The following is a 12,363-nucleotide window of genomic DNA, read 5'->3' as shown; positions in this document are numbered from 1 at the left end:
TTATATGCAGAGTACATCATGAGAAACACTAGGCTGGAAGAAGCACAAGCTGGAATCAAGATTGCGGGGAGAAATATCAATAACCTCAGATATGCAGATGAAGTCTGCTCAAATGAAAACCTGCGCCCCTGCCCACAGGGGTAAGACCCCGGCGTTCACCCTGGGTGGAGAAGGGTGTCACTGAAATCTCACAACCCCTGTGAGGAGGGGCTATTGCTTCCCGCATATAACAGGGGGGCAATTGAGACACGTGGGTGACCTGAGCTGCCCAAAGAGGGGCCAGGGAGGAGGAAAGTGTGGGTTCAGACTTGACAGGCTCCAACTCCACGCCCACAGTCACCCCTGTGTTGAGTTCTGTGACCCCGTGACTCTTCCCAATGGTTGGGGAGCCTGTGCAGACAGCCTGAGCACCATCCAGTCACAGGGAGCCTGGACCTGCTGGACCATGAGGCCCCCAGATCCCCAGCCCTCGAGAAGCCCCCCACTCCCTCCAGGACAAGGTGACCCCTCGGCCTGGCCCCAGGGACTCCGGGGAGAGCTGACCTGGAGCACCACTGTGACCCTCCTATCCTGGGGTCCTTGCTGTCAGTCATCCCAGAGCCCACAGGACCCAGTTCATCCCCAGCTACACCAGATCTGGCTCAAAGGAAAGGTGACAGGCGTCTTCCAGTGACAGGCCATGGAGGGCCAGGCCCAGGCTGTCTCTACCACCTGCCACAGGCCCTCAGAACTGAGCTGTCCGCTGCAGCTCTGAGGGTTGGAGGGGAAAGCCCAGGGCACATAAGGCTCTGCCCAGGCCCGAGTGAGGCCCTGAAGCGGGTTCTGCACGAGGAAGGAGCCCTGAGCCCCGTGAAGCTGCTGGGGGCAGCTATGCTGAAGCAGCCGAGGGGTTGAACCCTGTTTGCTCAAACTGGGAAGGGCTCTCAGGACACCTCGCCATGGCTGAAGTCAGGGTCTGGTGCAGAGTCCAGACGGGAAACCCAGAGGTGACAGTAAAATGCCCCTAGAGTCACGTGTTGTTTGTGGTGACCACGAGGCCAAGGCAGTAAACAGCACGTCCCCTCCCCCAGATGGCTCTGCGGATTCCCCCAGGAAGAGCCCTCCCCAGCTCCTTCCTGTCCCACTGGCCCCTTGACCATTCCTCCTGCCGGGCGGGCACACGGCTCAGGAGGGTATAAAGGGCCCAGAGGAGGGTGCCCAGGCACCAGACTCCCAGCACCAGGACAGGACCACAGGACTCCGCAGGCCCGGTAAGGCCTGCCCCCCGCCATGCTTGGGCCCACGAGGTCAGGGGAGGCCCGTCTCTGAGATCGGATGGCCTGTCCTCCTCTCTCCAGGAGCCCTTGACTCTCCAGCCAGAAGCCATGCTGCTGTGGCTGACCCTCGCCCTTCTGTGGAGCCCCACCTACTGGGCAGGGGGTAAGTCTGGCTTGGGGTCCCCCCTGCCCATCCACCTGGAGGCCCCCCGCTCCCCTCCCTCCGTCCAGGGCTGGGGTCCGGGCCTTGTCACAGACGGACTCTGCTCTCAGGCCTGTCCCCTCATCTGAGGGGCTGTGTCCTCCTCTGGGCAGAAACAGCCAACACATCACTGTGTGCTTATTTTTTTCTCTTCCCCACCTGGTTCTTTCATCTAATAGAGACATTTGGGCCTGGAGGAGGTACCTATTTCAGTACCTCTAGAGACTTCCAAAATGATATTATTGGGATTCAAGTGTTCATAGATCCTCTGGGCCTAATCAAGAGGTGAGATGAGCAGGGCTTGGAGCCCCTCACTGCATCCCAGCCCCTGCCCCAGTCTTGGGAACCTGGGGAGGGGGCTGGTCCCTCCTCCCAGCACCCTCACTGGGGTGCTGATGTCTCCTGAGTCAGCTGAGGTCTCTCCTTCTTCCTCTGCTGTTTCCTCCCCTGCACCCCAGCCCTGTCCCCTCCGCTCTCCTCCTACAAGTCCGGCCTCTACTTCCTGGGATGACCGAAAGGGAGGGGTGCTTCTCCCCACTGTCTACTTTTAACCCCAACTCAGCTCAACTGGAAATTATCTCTCAGTTTGAGGATGCCTATGGGAAAGCAGGGCAAGTTCTGCTCCGGTTAGTTTCAAACAGAAAAGGAAGGAGGGTCAGAGTGGACCACTGATTGCACACTAGAATCGCAGAGGCAGCAAGCCCAGGGTCTTCCCCTAATGGTTGAGTGCCAGCTTTGCTCAGAGTCTGGGGTAGATATTTGCTCTGCATTTACAGGGTCCCAGGGACCTGGGAAGAGGGAATGGGCCAGTGCAGTGGGCACCATGGGGGCCAGAGTGTCGGCGAGGCCAGGTGAGGAGGTAGGCTGCAGGACAGGCACTGAGCTGGGGGAAGATCACAGATAGGGGTCACCTGCTTCAGGTCCCCCCACCTGGCCTAGTGTAGTGACTGGGGCTGCAAATGCTGGGCCTGGGGTCAGCTCCCCATTCTGAGCTGTGAGACCAGCTGCACCTCCTGAGGGTCATAGTGACTGGGCATCTTGAGGAGCTCTCCTGATTGAAGATCTCAGTGACTGCTCCTCAAAATCACTCCCATTTTGCAGGTGAGCAAACTGAGACTAAAGAGGCTGGCTAACAAGCCCCAAATCACAGAGCCTGAAATCGGCAGAGCAGGGAGACCAAAGACCAGGAAGCCTGTCTCAGGTCTCAGTGTCATGTGTCATGGGCTTATGCTGCAGTGACAGGCTGCCCCCTTGCTGGTGATGGGAAGTTGAGGACCTGGGATTTGGGGTGTCACCCAGATACTGGACCTTCAAAGCTCCCCCTTCTTCTCAGTATCCAGGTGAGATACAGCTCCTCCTGGAGTGAGAAATAGAGAGACCCAGGTGGGATAACTCAGGAATTGCTCCTACAGCACGGTGAACACATTATAAGAATCCACTGCTCCTACACGAAATACCTTCAATCTTTGCTCATATGCACTGACCTAGGACGTTCATCCATTTTGAAAGGAAATTAGACAACACTTTTGCTGCCTCCCGTGAAGAGAAGGTGCTCACTGGCATCTATGGACAGTATACGGTTCAGAGTATTACCCGCATCAGCTTTGACTGGAATTATCCTTCAAAGTGAAGTCGCTCAGTCATGTCCGACTCTTTGCGACCCCATGGACTCCAGCCTACCAGGTTCCTCCATCCATGGGATTTTCCAGGCAAGAGTACTGGAGTGGGCTGCCATTGCCTTCCTTCAAACTGAAGCAAATAGCACCTCAACCAAAGAGAAATGACTACTCCTGGGTCTCCAGGTCTGGGCCATGGGTTATCCAGCCAAGGCCATCTGACTGATGGTGGACACAACACACCAGAGGCCTGAATCAGAATCCACCAATAAATCCAACTTCTGCAGCTACAGTGGGTCCAGGGTGTTCCTTGATCTAGGATGCGAACAAAGCCTTCTGAGCTTGTGGGGACAGGGCCTCCAGGGTGGAGCTGCAGGAGAAGGCAGAAGGGGGTCTAACACCCCAGGGCTAGGTGATTCTGACAGGATGCAGGGCCTGCCTGTGCAGACCTCGGGCTGATCCCATAATCTCTGAGGATTCAGGGCTCCCAGAGGCCCCATCCCAGACTCACTGGTGCGAGGCCATCCAGGTAGCCTGAGCTGTCCAGGCTCAATTTCAAGATTCTCTGAGTGTGCAAACAGATCCAGAGAAGCCATTCAATCATTCATTCACTCATTCAGAACACGTATGGCAAACCCTGGCTGGCTATGGGCTTCCTGGACTCTGGAGGAATAGAGGATGGGCCATGTGTCTAACCAGGGGCTTCCCATGGGGAATGGATGCAGAAGCAGATGGAGCAACTGGTTGTTCCATCTGCATTGATAAGGACAGGTCTAGACCCTGTACTCAGACTATTTTCTTGGGCTCCAGAACCACTTCAGATGGTGACTGCAGCCATAAAATTAAAAGACACTTGCTCCTTGGAAGAAAAGCTATGACCAACCTAGACAGCATATTAAAAGCAGAGACATTACTTTGCCAATAAAGGTCCATCTAGTCAAAGCCATGGTTTTTCCAGTAGTCATGTATGGATGTGAGAGTTGGACCATAAAGAAAACTAAGCACCAAAGAATTGATGCTTTTTGAACTGTGGTGTTGGAGAAGACTCTTAAGAGTCCCTTGGACTGCAAGGGGATCAAACCAGTCAATCCTAAAGGAGATCAGTCCTGAATATTCATTGGAAGGACTGATGCTGAAACTGAAGCTCCAATACTTTGGCCACATGATGGGAAGAGCTGACTCATTGGAAAGGACTCTGAAGCTGGGAAAGATTGAAGGCGGGAGGAGAAGGGGATGACAGAGGATGAGATGGATGGATGGCATCACCAACTCGATGGACATGAGTTTGAACAAGTTCTGGGAGTTGGTGATGGACAGGGACAGACTCAGACACGACTGAGCCACTGAACTGAACTCAGGCACAAGGCCAGTGGAGGGTGTGCTTCAGGGAAGACTTCCTGGACCAGGCAACATCTGAGCTAAATATAAAGGCTATGTGAGAGCTGGCCAGGTGGGGTTAAGGGAGGGAGGCCTTCCAGGCCAAGAGATCAACACGGGAATGGCCAGAGCCAGGCATCCCCAGGACCCCACTTCTTGAAAGGCGGGCATCTGTTACAGCCTGAAGGGAAAGGAAAGCAGCCCCCAGGCCTGGCACATTCTCTCAACACCTCCATCAGACTGCAGCAGCCTGTCCCTCAGCCACAGTGCAGAGGCTGTGCTGTCTCCCCTCAGCTCCCTGCCCAGCAGCCCTAGAGGGACAGGACTTCTGCTTCCCCTCTTGCAGAAGGAGACAGTGCAGGCCCAGAGGACACAGAGGCTCGGCCTGTCACACGGCATGAGTGGCGGAGTCGGGATGCAGGGGGAGGAGGTCTGGCTGCAAAGTCTGTGCTCAGATCCCCAGACCCAGCGAAGCTTGTCCTACTGATCATCATCTCTGCAGTTCCCTCGCTGACGTGTTCCTCTTTTCTACTTTTACATTAATTATAGATGCTGGTTGCGTGTGGGAGAGGGAGTGTCAGGTCCTGGGCCCCACAGGGACCCCCGGAGAGAATCCTTGCCTTTGCCCAGGAAAGAAATCAAGAGCACGTCAGAGTAACGGGAGAGCAGGTTTATTTGGGGAGATGCACACGTCATAGGCAGAAGGCGGTCCATCTCCGAAGCCGGGAGCGGGGTTGGAGGTTTTTACAGACTCAGTCATTTCACACAGGAACAAGTGGTGGAACATTTTTGCTATTTCTGGATAGGGTGGGAATTTCCAGGAATTGGGCCACTGTCTGTATTTTGGTTTTAATGGTCACACTCGGAACTGTTGTGGTGAAGGGGGGTTGACGTTCAATAATAAAACGAAGGCAGAGTGAGCTAAAGTTAAGGACCCAGCTATTGTCAGAGTCCCCTTGGCTTCAGCTGGTCCAGCCTGTCTTCACTGCCTGCTGGCCGCCTCCCTGCTGTCTCAGTTGAGGGCTATTTGGTGGTTCTTAGCCTGGAGTCTGTGGGAAGAACTCAGGGATCTGTGACCCAGGATGGGGAGAAAAGCTCCCATGTTTTCACTGTCCTCTCTGGGAAGTTTCCAGTTTCCTCTGGTTTGTCAAGACCTGGGCCCCCCTTTCATAGCGCCTGTGCCCTCGTCCCATCAGTTACAGTCGCCCCATGCCCTTGACCGTGGGGTCTCTTCTCTGATTCCCATCTTCTCCAATCCTGGGCCCCATCTTTCTGGGGTTTCCAGCTAAGCATGGATTGTGTGATCTTTTCCACATCTATTCCTATGTTGGATGAGGTTGGCAAATATTCCTATTGTGGGTAAATGCACAAATTATGAAATCTACCATTTAGATCTTTTTAAGGAGAACAACTCCGTGACTAAGTACATTTGCTGGTTTTGCAATATTACTGCTATTCAGCTCCAGAGCTTTTTCATTACCCCTCAGAAATCCCATACCCAGTACCCATTAAGCAGGAAGTGCCACTATTTTATCTCATTTATACAATTGACCTTAAAAATGCTTTTGTGAATATAAGTTTTCCATCTCACGCTCTCACGTCTGTCCAGATTTTGCTCGGTGATCTTGTCTACCGCTTCTAACATGGTCACGTGACCCTCCACAGGGTTTTTATACTCAGCTATATTCTCTCCCCAATTTTCCTGGTTTGTTTTTTATTCAGCTTTATTGAAGTACCATTTACATGTAATAACATGTCAGTATGTTAACAGTTTGATGAGTTTTAACAAATGTATACACTGACGTTCATGCATCTCCCACCACACTCAGATTGAGGAAACTTTCTGCCCCGCTAAAAGGCACCTCGCACGCCCCTTGGCATTTGGTCCCATCCCAAACTCAGCTTTGGAGAAGGCAATGGCATCCCACTCCAATACTCTTGCCTGGAAAATCCCATGGGCGGAGGAGCCTGGTAGGCTGCAGTCCATGGGGTCGCTAAGAGTCGGATACGACTGAGCGACTTCCCTTTCACTTTTCACTTTCATGCATTGCAGAAGGAAATGGCAACCCACTCCAGTGTTCTTGCCTGGAGAATCCCAAGGACAGGGGAACCTGGTGGGCTGCCGTCTATGGGGTCGCACAGAGTCGGACACGACTGAAGCAACTTAGTAGCAGCAGCAGCAGCAAACTCACCTTCCCTAATTACAAGTCTGCTTTTGTCACGATGAATTACTTTTGTGTTTTCTAAAATTCCATATCCATGAAATCATATGGGCTGCTAAAAGGAAAACCTGCACCCCTGCCCACAGGGGTAAGACCCCAGCATTCACCCTGGGTGGAGAAGGGTGTCACTGAAATCTCACAACTCCTGCGAGGAGGGGCTATTGCTTCCCGCATTGAGACACATGGGTGACCTGAGCTCCCCAAGGTGAGGCCAGGGAAGAGGGAAGTGGAGCCTATCGGGTCTGAATCCCCCCTTCCCTGGTGTGATCTGGGCTAGGTCGTCTCTTATCTGTAGAAGATGGATTTTCTCCGAGATCTTCATTTTCTCATTGGATGTATGAAATGTCCCTGCCACCTTGAAGGGGTGGTCCTTTAGTGAACAAACTAATACCTTTCAGGTGTACCTAAGTTGGCAGAGCACAGGCTCAATAGCTGTGGCACACGGGATTAGTTGCTCTGTGGCACGTGAGATTCTCCCAGACCAGGGATTGAATCCATGTCTCCTCCACTGGCAGGTGGATTCTTTGCCACTGAGCCATCCTGGAAGTCTGCGAGGACTCAAAGTTGAGGATTGAGAGCGCTGGGCAGCGGGGTGGGGTGGGGAGAGAGAGAGCAGAGAGGCTCATATCATGAGAAATGCTGTTCCCACGTGCTGATGTAGAAACGGGTTTCTCCTAAAGAGCTTTGTGTGTCTGCTAGCAAGTTTCCTGTCATCTGATTTATTCCTTGAATGAGGGGATGAAGGGTGGGTGGATGGATGAATGGATGGAAAGATGGCATTAATCACGCACCCAAGAGGGGCCAGGCAGAATGCCAGGTGGTTTAACAATTATCTGATTTAATCCTCACAACAGCTTTCCGGTGAATGTTAATCTCCCATCATCACAGATGTGGAAATTCAGGCTGAGAAAGTTGAACGTCATTTGTAACAGACTCTGCTGTTTTTAGTAAGAACCACTAAGCGGCGCTCAACCAGCATGTAAAATGAAAATAAAGGTAGACAAGAGTCATCAAGTGTCTTCCCAGAGATGAGGATCCTCTGGAAACCTTCGCTGGTCTGGGGATCTGAGCCCAGACTTTGCAGCCAGACCTCCTCCCCCTGCATCCCGACTCTGCCACTCGTGCCGTGTGACAAGCCGAGCCTCTGTGTCCTCTGGGCCTGCGCTGTCTCCTTCTGCAAGCGGGGAAGCAGAAGTCCTGTCCCTCTAGGGTTGCCGGGCAGGGAGCTGAGGGGGAACAGGGTGGCCTCTGCACCGTGGCTGAGGGGCAGGCTGCTGCAGTCTGATGGAGGTGTTGAGAGAATGTGCCAGGCCTAGGGGCTGCTTTCCTTTCCCTTCGGGCTGTAACAGATGCCCGCCTTTCAAGAAGTGGGGTCCTGGGGATGCCTGGCTCTGGCCACTCCCGTGTTGATCTCTTGGCCTAGAAGCCCTCCCTCCCTTAACCCCACCTGGCCAGCTCTCACATAGCCTTTGTATTTAGCTCAGATGTTGCCTCGTCCAGGAAGTCTTCCCTGAAGCACACCCACCACTGGGCTTGTGCCTGAGCACAGGGCGCTAGACCTGTCACTATTGATGCAGATGAAACCACCAGTTGTCTCCATCTGCTTCTGTATCCATTCCCCATGGAGAGCCCTTGGCTGGACTCTTGGCCCATTCTCTATTCCTCCAGAGTCCACAGAGCTTCTTGCCAGCCAGGGTTTGCCATATGTGTTCTGAATGAGTGAATGAATGACTGAGGGTTTCCCTAAGCCCTTTACATACTCAGAGAATCCTGGAATTGAGCCTGGGCTGCATAGGCCACCTGCATGGGCTTGCAGAAGAGACCTGGGGATGGGGCCTCTGGGACCCCTACAATCCTCCCAGATTATGGGATCTGTCCGAGGTCTGCATGGGCAGGCCCAGCATCCTGTCAGAATCACCCAGCCCTGGGGTGTCGGGCCCCCTCCTGCCTCCTCCTGCAGCTCTGCTTAGTGAGCTCCACTCCAGAGGCTTCATCCCCACAAGCTCAGAAGGCTTTGTTCGCATCCCAGGCCAAGGAGCACCCTGGACCCACTGTAGCTGCAGAAGCTGGATTTATTGGTGGATTCTGATTCGGGGCTGCACTCAGGTCCCTGCCGCCTTGTGCCCACCACCAGGCAGATGGCCTTGGCAGGGTAGCCCACGGCCCAGCCCTGGAGACCCAGGAGTGCTCATTTCGTAGACATATTTGGGGATTAGGTAGCACTTTCTTGATCATAGATCAACGTACTATTGGATAATCCCAGTCAAAGCCGATGCTGGAGATGCCCAGAAGCTTATGCTGTCCGAAGACTCCAGTGAGCACTTTCTCACTCCCGTCAGGGAAGGCGGAAAAGCTCCTGCCACTGTTCTCTCCAAATGTGGCCTTACGCCCATAGCTAGTGTGGATGACCAAGTGCCGGAGGAAAAGCTTGTAGGAGCCATCAACTCCTGTAATGTATTCACCGGACTGCAGGACAAATTCCTGAAGGGTCCCACCTGGGGCTCCATATTTCTCACTCCAGGAGGAGCCAAACCTCACCTGGATACTAGGAGAAAGGGCAAGCTTTGAAGATCCAGGGTCTGGGTAACCCGCAAATCCCCAGTCCTGTAAACACCACCCCCCGACCCCATGCCCAGCAAGGACAGCCTATCTCTGCACATAAATCCCTGAGCACGTGACTTTGGTGCCTGAGCCAGGCTTCCTGGTCTCAGCACCTGCTCTCCCATTTTCAGACTCTGTGATCTGGGGCTTGTTGACCAGCCTCTGGAGAAGGCAATGGCACCCCACTCCAGTACTCTTGCCTGGAAAATCCCATGGATAGAGGAGCCTGGTAGGCTGCAGTCCATGGGGTCGCTAGGAGTCAGACATGACTGACCGACTTCACTTTCATTTTCACTTTCATGCATTGGAGAAGGAAATGGCAACCCACTCCAGTGTTCTTGCCTGGAGAATCCCAGGGACAGGGGAGCCTGTTGGGCTGCCGTCTATGGGGTCGCACAGAGTTGGACACGACTGAAGCGACTTAGCAGCAGCAGCAGACCAGCATCTCCTGGTCTGTTTGCTCATCTTCAAAGTGGGACTGATTTGAGGGAGCAATCACTGAGATCTTCCATCAGGAGAGCTCCCAAAGGTGCCCAGTCACCATGACCCTCAGGAGGTACAGCTGGTCTCCTGGCTCAGAGTGGAGAGCTGAGCCCGGGCCCAGTATTTGGAGTCCCAGTCACTGCACTAGACCAGGTGGGGGCCCCAGGAGCAGGTGACCCGTCTCTGTGACCTTCCCCCACCTCAGTTTCCATCTCAGAGTGTCCCCTCCTCACAAGGCCCCGCCCAGCCTCTGGCCCCCATAGTGCCTGCTGCTCTGGCCCATTCCTTCTCCCCAGTTCCCTGGGGCCCCATAAATGTACAGCAAATATCTACCCCAGGCCTGGAGCAAAGCCCTCATTTAACCATTAGGGGAAGACCCTGGGCTTGCTGCCTCTACGCTTCTAGTGTGCAATCAGTGGTCCACTCTGACCCTCCTTCCTTTTCTGTTTGACCCTAACCTGGGCAGAACTTCTGCTTTCCCATAGGCATCCTCAAACTGAGAGACCATTTCTGGTTGAGCTGAGTTGGGGTTGAAAGGAGACAGTGGGGAGAAGCACCCCGTCCCTTTCGGTCATCCCAGGAAGCAGAGGCCAGACTTGCAGGAGGATAGGGGAGGGGACAGGGCTGGGGTGCAGGGGAGGAAACAGCAGAGGAAGAGGGACAGACCTCAGCTGACTCAGGAGACATCAGGACCCCAGTGAGGGTGCTGGGAGGAGGGACCAGCCCCCCCCAGGTTCCTGAGACTGGGGCAGGGGCTGGGACGCAGTGAGGGGCTCCCGGGCCCTGCTCAACTCACCTCTTAATTATGCCACCAATGCCTATAAACACTCTGATCCCGGTGATCTCATTTTCATTGTCTTTAGTTGTACTGAAATATGAGCCTCCTCCACGCCCATACAAAGCTGTTAATGAGAGGACCAGGTGGGAAAGAGAAAAGTAAAGAAACACACAGTGACATGTGGTTTTTTCTGTCCAGCAGAAGACACAGCCCCTCCAGACAAGGGGACAGGTCTGAGAGCTGTGTTAGTCTGAGACAAGAGCTGGCCCAGACCCCAGGCCCTGGATGGTGGGAGGGGAGGGTGGTCTCCAGGGGGATGCTCTGGACACAGGAACCCCAGCCAGACTTACCCCCTGCCCAGCAGGTGGGGCTCCACAGGAGGGCGAGGGTCAGCCACAGCAGCATGGCTTCTGGCTGGAGAGTCAAGGGCTGCTGAAGAGAAGACAGGCCATCCCATCTCAGAGAGGGGCCTCCCCTGACCTCATGGGCCCAACCATGGTGGGGAGGGGGGGTTGTCTTACCTGGCCTGCAGAGTCTTGAGGTCCAGTCCTGGTGCTGGGAGTCTGGTGGTGCCTGGGCACCCTCCACTGGGCCCTTTATACCCTCCTCCTGGGCCCTCTGGGCCCCCCTCCTGGAGGAAGGAGCAAAGGGGCCACCAGGGCGGCCGGAAGGAGCTGAGAGTGGTGGTTCTTCCTGGGGCAAACCCCAGGGCCATCCAGTGGGGAGGCTCCCGGATGTGCTGTGTTTACCGTCTTGGCCCTGCAGCCTATACAAATACAAGGAGACAATGACCAGTATTTTACTCTCACCTCTGGGTCTCTCTTCTGGGCACTGGCACTTGACCTTGACTTCAGAGGTGGGGGAGGTGTCCTGAGAGCCCTTCCCAGTTGACCAAACAGGGTCAGCCTCACAGGGGTGCTTCAGGGTAGCCGCCTACAGCAGCTTCATGGGGCTCAGGGCTTCTACCTCAAGCAGAGCACGGTTCAGGGTCCAGAACCCCCCGTGGTGACAAGGAGAAGGGGTGCAGAGCATGCCCTGGTGTGTGCACGGCCTCACAGGAGAAGAGCTGGCCACCAGGAACCTGGGTCCCTGGCTCCATCAGGATTGCCATGCTGGGGGCCTGTGTCCAGTGGAGGCTCTGTCTAGCTGCCACCTCCCTACTCACACCATGTGGCTAACCCAGGGGTCAGCACACTATGGCCTGAAGGGCAAGTCCCACCCTCCATGGGTTTCTCCCCCACTACTTGTGTGCTTAGAATACTGTTTACATTTTGATATGTTTAGAATAAATTTCAAGAAAATTTGCAACAAGTGGAAAACCCTGAAGTTTCAATGTCATTGTCCATAAACACGTGTTATCGTTCATCATCTGGATACAGTCTGGGGCTGTGTCCAGGCTGGAAGTGGCACTGGGGAGCATGTTCCATGTACTTTATGACCTGGAAACATAAAATGTGTGACCCTTCACCCACCACGTCAGGATTCCTGGTGGATCCCTCTTCCCTGCTTGGGAAGAGACCACACTCTGTCCATGGTCCTGGCTGCAGGGGCTGGGGGGCTTCATACAACAACCAGTCTTTGTGCAGAGAAGGGAGCAGAGGGCAACTTTGTCCAGAAGCTGGCCCCTCCTTCTGGGCCTGCACTGGTCCCCCTGGACTGGCTCCTTAGGGCTCAGGTCCCCCTGACTGCTGTGGCAAAGGTGAGGCCCTCACCTGACCTCCAGAGCTCCACATACGCCCCCAGAGTCCTCCAGCCCCATGATGCCTCTGGGGAAGGGCAGGGCCAGCCAGCTGCAGCGGGCAGAGAAGCCCTCCCGGGGCCCTGGATC

General features: G+C 54.6%; 1 protein-coding gene across 1 annotated transcript; it reads right to left on the bottom strand.

Moving 5' to 3' along the window:
• Nucleotides 1–8,727: 8,727 nt before the first annotated feature.
• On the bottom strand, nt 8,728–12,294 carry ZG16B (zymogen granule protein 16B). Its single transcript, XM_027527074.1, has 5 exons — nt 12,248–12,294; nt 11,057–11,090; nt 10,886–10,967; nt 10,554–10,659; nt 8,728–9,218 (listed from the first exon to the last, which is right to left on the bottom strand). The coding sequence occupies exons 1-5, from the start codon at nt 12,292–12,294 to the stop codon at nt 8,912–8,914; spliced, it is 576 nt and encodes a 191-aa protein (XP_027382875.1). The 3' UTR covers nt 8,728–8,911.
• Nucleotides 12,295–12,363: the final 69 nt, after the last annotated feature.

The sequence above is a fragment of the Bos indicus x Bos taurus genome, chromosome 25 (assembly GCF_003369695.1).
Source record: "Bos indicus x Bos taurus breed Angus x Brahman F1 hybrid chromosome 25, Bos_hybrid_MaternalHap_v2.0, whole genome shotgun sequence".
NCBI lineage: Eukaryota > Metazoa > Chordata > Mammalia > Artiodactyla > Bovidae > Bos > Bos indicus x Bos taurus.
The sequence above is the reverse complement of the archived record's forward strand: the minus strand, read 5'-3'. Positions and strand labels throughout refer to the sequence as shown.

Bases quoted from the DNA above. Each gene is read 5' to 3' on its own strand.
- ZG16B (XM_027527074.1), bottom strand. From the start codon at position 12,294: ATGGGGCTGGAGGACTCTGGGGGCGTATGTGGAGCTCTGGAGGTCAG. The intron at 10,968-11,056 runs GTAAGACAACCC...TCTTCTCTTCAG, and splicing joins CTCAAGACTCTGCAGGCCAG to CAGCCCTTGACTCTCCAGCC. The intron at 10,660-10,885 runs GTAAGTCTGGCT...TCTCATTAACAG, and splicing joins CCCCACCTGCTGGGCAGGGG to CTTTGTATGGGCGTGGAGGA.